The sequence below is a fragment of the Lipotes vexillifer genome, unplaced genomic scaffold (genome assembly GCF_000442215.2).
Source record: "Lipotes vexillifer unplaced genomic scaffold, Lipotes_vexillifer_v1.1 scaffold921, whole genome shotgun sequence".
Taxonomy (NCBI): domain Eukaryota; kingdom Metazoa; phylum Chordata; class Mammalia; order Artiodactyla; family Lipotidae; genus Lipotes; species Lipotes vexillifer.
In genome coordinates this window covers 1490338-1500303 of record NW_006787800.1, presented here as the reverse complement: position 1 = coordinate 1500303, position 9966 = coordinate 1490338, and the positions used below count along the sequence as shown (strand labels likewise).

The following is a 9966-nucleotide window of genomic DNA, read 5'->3' as shown; positions in this document are numbered from 1 at the left end:
CGGACCGGGGCACGAACCCGTGTCCCCTGCATCGGCAGGTGGACTCTCAACCACTGCACCACCTGGGAAGCCCCCCTGGAAGAGATATTTTTGTCAGGTAATAAGGAGAATGAGTTTTTACCACCTCAATGAATAACCACATCTACCACACCCAACTTCTCTCACTCCCTAGGGAATGGGGAGGGAATGAGAAAGAGGGATGCAAAATATGAGTTTGGGGGAAAAATCACAGAAAAGCCCATGTCTCTATTAGGTAGGGCTCTTGGCTGAAGTCAGACGGGAAGAGATAGATGAAAATGCCCCCCTTTATTTTTCAAACTCATACAAGTAGAACACAAAAACAAAAATGTGGGAGAAAGCAACCAGGGCATGACCTTTCCCTTTATTAGTTGTCTCCCCAGAAATGTCTGTTTTCTCTGGTGAGCCTCTGAAGCGCAGATCCTTCCACTGTAGACAATGACAAGAAGCACAGAAAATGACTCAACAAAGTTTCCAACTGGACCAATCAGAGGCTTTGATTTATTCAAGATGTATCAGAGGCCATTGACAAGGGAGATTCCCAGGTTGGTATTGCTTTCTCTTCTTGGTTGACATTGCTACCTCTTCCTACAGATGGTCTCCATATCATTCCTTGCTTGTGATATACGAAACCACTGACTTCTTTTGAAGAGATGGGAATGGACGTCTGTCCTAGTACCAAAGTTATAATACAATTCTTCGGTTATTTTGACCTTTTGTGCATCTTATCATTACAGGGATGTTAAAGGTGTAGAAATAAAGTTTCCAGGGTTCTCAAGTAAGAAATGTAGTGCAGTGGAAATAGCACAGCCTATGGATTTACTACTTGTGACCTTTGGTTCATTCTTTCATTACTTCACCTGTAAAAGGGAGGTCATAATGGTATCTAGAGTGAAGGGTCGTTCTGATGATTCTGTCTCTCTTCCTCTCTTTCTCTCTCTCTCCCTCCTCCTGCCCCACACATTCATATAGTGCTTAGAAAATTGACTTATAACAAGCAATCAAAAAGTATTAGCTCTTACTGTTATGATGTAGTCAAGTCAGATTTCAGAGTTTAAGGGCTTTAGGCACATTCACACTGGAAGAAGGAAAAGGGAGCCCTCCTAAATTTCTGGTTCAGCATCCATATCTTCCAATCTTCCCTCACCACCACTTGCCATCTAATAACTCCTCTTCCCTCTAAATCCAGGCACAAGCCCCAATTTAATCTGTGTTCTCTGGGCCCCAGAGTTCTCTTCTCCTCATGGGCTCTTGTTCATCTCCGAGAGAATCTGCAGAAGCCTAGCCGGGGTAGTGCCTGCAGCAGAGGGGAGACAGGCTTAGGCATAAGCAGCCTTGTCATCTCCTGCTTTTACTGCTTCTGATTACCCCCATATCATGTCCTCATTCACTTAGCCTCAAGTAAAACATTTTTCTCTATTTCCAAGATGAGATGAGATACACAGGAAAGACTGAGGTAAGTGTTTGTATGAAGAAAGAAGGAAATTAAAATTCAGTGGCTTGCATTCCTTCTGATTGCCACCTTTCTACTCAGCATCACACACACTCTTCCAGCTGGGAGCAACACAACCATCCACTTCTAGAAAAAGCACTCACAACCATGGCTTATACATCTATACACAGAGTTGAATTCCTGGCCTGTGGTCAGGCTTCTAATTCATGAATATTCTAGTCTACCTGAGGGATATGGGGAGGGGGGTACATTCTGGTTCCTGTCCTATTAGGTTAAGTGAGGCTGTAGTAACAACCACCACCAGTGCCTTTTTTTTTTGCCTCACCGCATGGCTTGCAGGACCTCAGTTCCCTGAACAGGGATCGAACCTGGAACCCCTGCCGTGGAAGCACGGAGTCCTAACCATTGGACTGCCACGAAATTCCCACTACTAATTATTAATTAATTAATTATTAATTAATTATTAATTATTTCTCATTCATGCAGTGTCTCTTGTAGGTTCAGGTGATTCTCTAGTGCACCTTCTTTCCCTGATGACTCATCTAATTAGACTGCCTTTATATTCTGGTTTCAACATTTTATGTAACACAAGGCTGTCTTAGTTGACTTGGTAGTGTTGCCGAAATTCGACCTCTGTACACCGGTGCTGGATTAAATCTCGGAGACAGAGTTTTGGATGAAGTAGAAAGAAATAGCTTTATTTCTTTGCCAGGCAAATGGGGAGACAGCGGGCTAGTGCCCTCAAGCCTGCGTGTCCTGCCTTGGAGGGGGTGGTGAGGAGTCTTACAGTGTTCAAGGAGCAGGGCGTGGTCAGCTCGTGGACATTCTTCTGACTGATTGGTGGTGAGGTAATTGGAAGTCAGCATCATCAACCTTCCGGTTCCAAAAGGTCTGGGGTCTATGTGCTTCTGGGCAGTGTACAGTTACCTTCTTCCACCAGGTGGGGATTTCAGTATCTGCAAAACAGCTCAAAGGGCATGGCTTAGAAAATTATTTATAGCCCTTGAGGAAGAACTAAAGGTCCTTCACTTCCTTTAATGGCTAAAGTATTATTGTTTTGTCTTGCTTGACTATCTTCCTTTTTTCCCTGCATTTTCTCACTTCTCTGATTAAATTTATTCTTTGACTAAAGTTTTTCTAAGACCAAAGGCAGGCAGAGGACAGTATTCTGAGTACAGGTCTCTTGCCTCCTTAGGTAGGTTTATCCCTGTGTATTTTATTCTTTGTGTTGCGATGGTAAATGAGATTGTTTCCTTAATTTCTCTTTCTGATTTTTCATTGTTAGTGAATAGGAATGCAAGAGATTTCTGTGCATTAATTTTGTATCCTGCAACTTTACCAAATTCATTGATTAGCCCTAGTAGTTTTCTGGTGGCAACTTTAGGATTCTCTATGTATAGTATCATGTCATCTGCAAACAGTGACAGTTTCACTTCTTCTTTACCATTTGGTATTCCTTTTATTTCTTTGTCTTCTCTGATTGCCATGGCTAGGACTTCCAAAACTATGTGGAATAAGAGTGGTGAGAGTGGACATCCTTGTCTTGTTACTGATCTTAGAGGAAATACTTTCACTTTTTCACCATTGAGAATGACGTTTGCCGTGGGTTTGTTATATATGGCCTTTATTATATTGAGGTAGGTTCCCTCTATGCTCATTTTCTGGAGGGTTTTTATCATAAATGGGTGTTGAATTTTGTCAAAAGATTTTTCTACACCTATTGAGATGATCATATGGTTTTATTTCCTTAATTTGTTAATATGGTGTATCACATTGATTTGCATATATTGAAGAATCCTTGCATCCCTGGGACAAATCCCACCTGATCATGGTGTACGATCCTTTTAATGTGTTGTTGGATTCTGTTTGCAAGTATTTTGTTGAGGATTTTTGCATCTGTGGTCATCAGTGATATTGGTCTGTAATTTTCCTGTCTTTGTGATGTCTTTGTCTGGTTTTGGTATCAGGGTGATGATGGCCTCATAGAACGAATTTGGGAGTGTTCCTCCCTCTACAGTCTTTTGGAAGAGTTTGAAAAGTATAGGTGTCAGCTCTTCTCTAAATGTTTGATAGAATTTGCCTGTGAAGCCATCTGGGCCTGGACTTTTGTTTGTTGGAAGGTTTTTAATCACAGTTTCAATTTCATTACTTGTGATAGGTCTATTTATATTTTCTAATTCAGCCTTGGAAAGTTGTACCTTTTGAAGAATTTGTCCATTTCTTCCAGGTTGTCCATTTTATTGGCATACAGTTGTTTGTAGTAGTCTCTAATAATCCTTTGTATTTCTGTGGTGTCAGTTGTAATTCTCCTTTTTCATTTCTCATTTTATTGATTTGCATCCTCTCCTTTTTTTTCTTGATGAGTCTGGTTAAATGTGTATCAATTTTGTTTATCTTCTCAAAGAACCAACTTTTAGTTTTATTGACATTGCTATTGTATTCTTTGTTTCTATTTCATTTATTTCTGATTCTCTATGATTTCTTTCCTTCTACTGACATTGGGTTTTCTTTGTTCTTCTGTCTCTAGTTGCTTTAGGTGTAAGGTTAGATTTTTCATTTGAGGTTTTTCTTGTTTCTTGAGGTAAGATTGAATTGCTATAAACTTTACTCTTAGAAAGTCTTCTGCTGCATCCCATAGGTTTTGGGTCGTCATGTTTTCATTGTCATTTATTTCTATGTATTTTTAAATTTTCTCTGTGATTTCTGTAGTGATCTCTTGGTTATTTAGTAGTGCACTATTTAGTCTCCAAGTATTTGTGTTTTTTACAGTTTTTTTTCCTGTAATTGATTTCTAATCTCATAGTGTTGTGGTCGGAAAAGATGCTTGATACGATTTCAATTTTCTTAAATTTTTGAGGCTTGACTTGTGACCCAAGATGTCATCTATCCTGGAGAATGTTCCATGTGAACCTGAGAAGAAAGTGTATTCTGCCACTTTAGGTGGAATGTCCTATAAGTATCAATCAAATCTATCTGGTCTATTGTGTCATTTAAAGCTTTTGTTTCCTTATTTATTTTCTGTCTGGATGATCTGTCCATTGGTGTAAGTGGGATGTTAACATCCCCCACTATGACTGTGTGTTACTGTTGACTTCCTCTTTTATGGCTGTTAGCATTTGCCTTATGTATTGAGGTGCTCCTATGTTGGGAGGATATTTAAATCATATTTATTTTATTTAAATCATAAATATTTATAATTGTTATATCTTCTTGGATTGATCCCTTGGTCATTATGTAGTGTCCTTCATTACCTCTTTTTTTTTTTTTTGTGGTATGCAGGCCTCTCACTGTTGTGGCCTCTCCCATTGTGGAGCACAGGCTCCGGACATGCAGGCTCAGCTGCCATGGCCCACGGGCCCAGCCGCTCTGCGGCATGTGGGATCCTTCTGGACCGGGGCACGACCCCGTGTCCCCTGCACCGGCAGGCGGACTCCCAACCACTGTGCCACCAGGGAAGCCCCGTTATCTCTTGTAACAGTCTTTATTTTAAAGTCTATTTTATCTGATATGAGTATTGCTACTCCAGCTTTCTTTTGATTTCCATTTGCATGGGATATCCTTTTCCATCCCCTCACTTTCAGTCTGTATGTGTCCCGAGATCTGAAGTGTGTCTCTTGTAGACAGCACATATATGGATCTTGTTTTAGTATCCATTCAGCCAGTCTGAGTCTTGGTTGGGGCATTTAATCCATTTACATTCAAGGTAATTATCAATATGTATGTTCCTACTGCAATTTTCTTAATTGTCTTGGGTTTGTTTTTGTGGGTCTCTTTCTTCTCTTGTGTTTTCCACCTAGAGAAGTTCCTTTAGCATTTGTTGTAAAGCTGGTTTGGTGGTGCTGAATTCTCTTAGCTTTTGCTTATCTGTAAAGCTTTTGATTTTTCCATTGAACCTGAATGAGATCCTTGCTGGGTAGAGTGATCTTTGTTGTAGGTTTTTCTCTTTCATCACTTTAAATATGTCCTGCCACTTCCTTCTGGCCTGCAGACTTTCAAAAATCAGCTGAGGGCCTCCCTGGTGGCGCGGTGGTTGAGAGTCCGCCTGCCGATGCAGGGGATACGGGTTCGTGCCCCGGTCCGGGAGGATCCCACATGCCGCGGAGCCATGGCCGCTGAGCTTGCGCGTCCGGCAGGGGGAGAGGCCACGACAGTGAGAGGCCCACGTATTGCAAAAAAAAAAAAAAAAAAGTCAGCTGATAGCCTTTTGGTAATTCCCTTGTATGTCATTTTTTGTTTTCCCTTGCTGCTTTAAAATTTTTTTTCTTTTTATTTAATTTTTTTTAGTTTGATTAGTATGTGTCTTGGTGTGTTTCTCCTAGGGTTTCTCCTGTATGGGACTCTCTGCACTTCCTGGACTTGGGTGGTAGTTTCCTTTCCCATATTAGGGAACTTTTTGACTATAATCTCTTCAAATATTTTCTCAGACCCTTTCTCTTTCTCTTCTTCTTCTGGAGCCCTTTTGATTCGAATGTTGGTGTATTTCATGTTGTCCCAGAGGTCTCTGAGGCTGTCCTCAATTCTTCTCATTCTTTTTTCTTTGTTCTGCTCTTTGACAGTTATTTCCACCATTATATCTTCCAGCTCACTTACTCGTTCTTCTGCCTCAGTTATTCTGCTATTGATTCCTTCCAGTGTATCTTTCATTTCAGTTATTGTGTTGTTCATCTTTGTTTCTTTGTTCTTTAGTTCTTCTGGGTCCTTGTTAAACATTTCTTGTATTTTCTTGATCCGTACCTCCATTCTATTTCTGAGATTTTGGATCATCTTTACTATCACCAGTAAAGATGAATTCTTTTTCAGGTAGGTTGCCTATTTCCTCTTCATTTATTTGGTCTTATAGGTTTTTACCTCCCTCCTTCATCTGTAACATATGTTTTTGTCATCTCATATTTTGATGGGTGGGGCTGTGTTCCTGTCTTACTGGTTGTTTGGCCTTTGGCTTCCAGCTCAGGAGTTTGCAGGCCATTGGGTAGAGCCAGGTCTTGGTGCCGAGATGAGGACCTCCAGGAGACCTCACTCTGATTAATATTCCCTGGGGTCTGAGGCTGTCTGTTAGTCCAGCGATTTGGACTCGGTGCTGCCACCACAGGAGCTCAGGCCTGACCCCTGGCGTCCCGGGAACCAAGAATCCATAAGCTGTGTGGCACAGCAAAAAAAAAAAAAAAGCAGAATAACAAAGAATAAAAAATAAAATTAAATTAGAAAAGTAAAAAATACATTAGGAAAAAAAATAAATGAACAACAACAAGGCAAAACAAAACCACAGCAGCAAAAATAAAAAAAAAAGAAAGAGAGTCCAGAAAAGTCCTTGGCTGGGGGAGTGGGGAGGGGCTTAGGTGGGGGCGGGGCTTATGCTCAGGACCCATGCAAGTCCTGAGAGGGGTGGCAGGGGCAGGGCTTAGGCTCAGCGTGCCTGGAGGTGGCCTCGGAGGGTGGAGGTTCAGGCCTGGGACTCCAGCAGGCTCCTTGGGGCCCAACTACATGGGGGGAAATGCTGGACCCATTCCTTTCCCATCCTCCAATCCCCCAAAAGTCTATCCCCATCTCCGCTAATTCTCTTGCTGTAAGTGGGCCCCTCTGAGCATGGGAACCCCTTCCCTCCCCCATTCACCCCTCAGGGGTGCTGGTCCTGTCCCACCTCCACTTCTCCTCCTCCCCTCCCTCCCTCCCAAGTCCTACTCAGTCGTGTGGGGGTTCCTCCTATCCCCTTAGGTTTCCAAGGTCCCCCACCAGTGCCTGGTAGGTGCCCTAGTTGTGAGGAGACGTGAACTCTGTGTCCTCCTACTCTGCCATCTTGACTCCCCCTGTCATCTTTCTTCTTCCCACACTTCATATGCTTGGAAGTTCTAATCCTTCAGGATTTACAGCTGGCTAGCAGTAAAAGTGGGAACATGAGACCTTGCTTGGGGTCTCATGCTTCACAGAAGCTTAGCATAAAACTCTCTAGTAGAGTATCAGGGATTTGACCACCTAATAAAGCCTTTGATTTACAATTTGCTATTACATTTATGGGTAGAGCTGTCCTGAGGGCATCTCAGCATATTTGGTAAGGCATAATTCAAGTATTCCAGGCTCACCTGGTCAATTACCATCATAATCCCATATTACGCATCCATCAAAGCATGGGTTCCTTTAGGGAAATGAAGGAGAAAAAAATTCTATTGTATCTTCTCATTCAATGAAGTAGTGTGTGTGTGTGTGTGTGTGTGTGTGTGTGTGTGTGTGTGTGTATAAAATATATATACATATTTATTTTGGCTAATCAGTAATTTTTAAGGAATTCCAGATACTCTTTTTGTTTAACTGTTTATTTCCTCTCTTTTGTCCACATGCACATATGTGGAATTATAAAATTCTCTCTTGGCCGCATGTATCAAATATCAACTTTATCAATTTCATCATGAACTCTTTCTTAGATGGTTAGAATTTTCTCTTCTTGTGTGCTCAAGCATTACAATGTTGATTTGATTCTTCCTGACATTACAGTGGATTGTTTCCCTGTCACTCCACCCAGGTTTTACATTTTTTGAGGACAAGAAACATGTCTGTTTCATCTTGCACTGTCCACAATATTGGGCCATAGAGCGTGATGCTAATTAAATGATAATGCACTTACAATAGAACTTTGGCAAAAAAGGAGTCTTGCTCTCCTTAGTTATCAAATATTTTTTTCCAGTTTCTTTTTAGCAGATCTTGCCTTGTTCTAAACTGAGTTTATTGAAGCCACACAACTGGAACTTCCTCATTCCCCTCTTTATCACCCCAAACCTTCCTATTTCATTCATGTATCTGAAAAAGTCTTTCTCTTTTTATTGCCATGTGTGACAATTATTTGGATTCCAATCAACATTTGGAGAGTACTTTCTCTTTTCTTCTCCTTTTTATCTTCAATTTATCCTAAGTACAGGTGACTTTCACTTGACTCAGAAACTTAGGAAGGTCTTTTCTAGCTTAAAAGCAATTTTCCCTTAGTGTTGCTTTTCTCTCAAGAGAGAGTCTCACCTTTTCCCTTATTTTCACTTCCAAAATTCCCGAAGGACTGCTTACATCTGCTGCCTTCATTTTCTCATTTTAATTCACTCTTTACCTTTTTGAAATATTGCTTCTACCGTTAACACTCTGTTCCATTGAAGGTTTTTGGTGCCCACTACTTATAAAATGCAATAATGCTTTCTTTTCTTTTATCCTCTTAGCCATTTTTGCAGCATTTTATTCTTTTGAGAATCCTCTCTCCATGTTTTTTTTTTTTTCTTCCCCCTGTCTTGGTTTACAGGAAATCCTCTTCAGGTAATTCTCAGTCTCTTCAATTTCTTCTCTGATAATCCTTTCCCTAACACCTCATAAGGTCCATGCTTCAGAATGCTGTCTACTGTCTTCTTTATTTACACACTCTCTGTAGGCAATGTGAACGACCCCATCGGCATGGAGATCTATTAGTCACAGCAGGCCAGGGACAGTGCTATATGAGGATAGTAAGATCCATGATAAACAATCTGCCCAGTTCTTCTAAGACCACATACCTTGCAGAGCAGTTTTTTCTTTTTCTCCTAGCCGGTTTCCATGTACCTAAACTGCTGCCAGTGATTCTGCAGGTAAACAGTTCTTGAGTGGTAACTACTTCATGAAAGTATTCTACCCAGCACCTAATGACACAAAGCTCCTCTGTCTTGATTGGTTATCCATGTGAGGACTTTCCAATCCTGGGGAGGCCAGAAAGGTATCTCTATTCTTCATGAATATTTTTGACTGAGTTGTGTGTGGGCAAGCCCCATTCTGAAGAGGTGGACGATTTTTCTGTCTCGCTTGTTTTCTTCCAGAATGGGTTCTAGCTGGGTTCCCTGGGTGGTGGCTTTGTTAGTGACGGTAATCAGGCTGGATTCCTCCATGACCCAAGGCAGAGATTCTCCAGGTAAGGACACAGTGATTTCTTTCATGTGTACATGCAAAAACTGGCATGGGGGAGGAAGGCCTTTCCCTAGAGGTCCAGGCTCCGGTCCAGGCTCCATTCCAGACCGGAAGGGGCTTCTGGTTTCAAAGAGAGTCTTCTTCCCTTTGACAGGAAATTATTCCTTCCCTCTTTACCACATGCAATGGACCGGCAGGAAAAGGGTCTTCCTGTCCCACAGCCATGGATTCAAGGAGTCCGGAGGCAGGAAAAAGGGAAACATTGCTTGCTTAGGGTCCTTATGGTATTAATGTCGGTCTGGAGAACTGTAAAAAATGGAGGCAGTCTGAGAATAGCTGCTATCCTTCAGCCAGGAGTTTGATGATTGTGACTGTTTCCGTATGTATCCAATTGAGGTATATGTGAATAAAAGAAATTGGAAACGAAGGTTGCTTCATTTGACATTTTTAAGCCCCTATAATATGGTCAGATTGTATGAAGTGATCTTGAGAAATGAGAGAAATTGAATGTATTAGAAATTGTATCAGGACACGGCTCAAACCCGTGTCCCCTGCACTGTCAGGCAGATTCTTAACCACTGAGTCACCAG

General features: G+C 41.5%; 1 protein-coding gene across 3 annotated transcripts in view; it reads left to right on the top strand.

Annotated features, from left to right (window-relative positions):
* The first annotated feature begins 9011 nt into the window (after positions 1 to 9011).
* The window catches only part of LOC103083691 (HLA class II histocompatibility antigen, DO beta chain-like), a 14707-nt gene continuing 13752 nt past the window's right edge, over positions 9012 to 9966 (top strand). Inside the window, exons 1-2 of one of the 3 annotated variants that reach the window (XM_007460805.1) lie at positions 9012 to 9025; positions 9289 to 9380. In XM_007460805.1, coding sequence (XP_007460867.1) covers positions 9290 to 9380 — 91 coding nt within the window. In that variant the 5' untranslated portion in view covers positions 9012 to 9025; position 9289. Of the gene's footprint in view, positions 9026 to 9282; positions 9381 to 9966 lie in introns of those variants that run through there. The other 2 variants (XM_007460803.1, XM_007460804.1) reach the window with 2 other exon arrangements.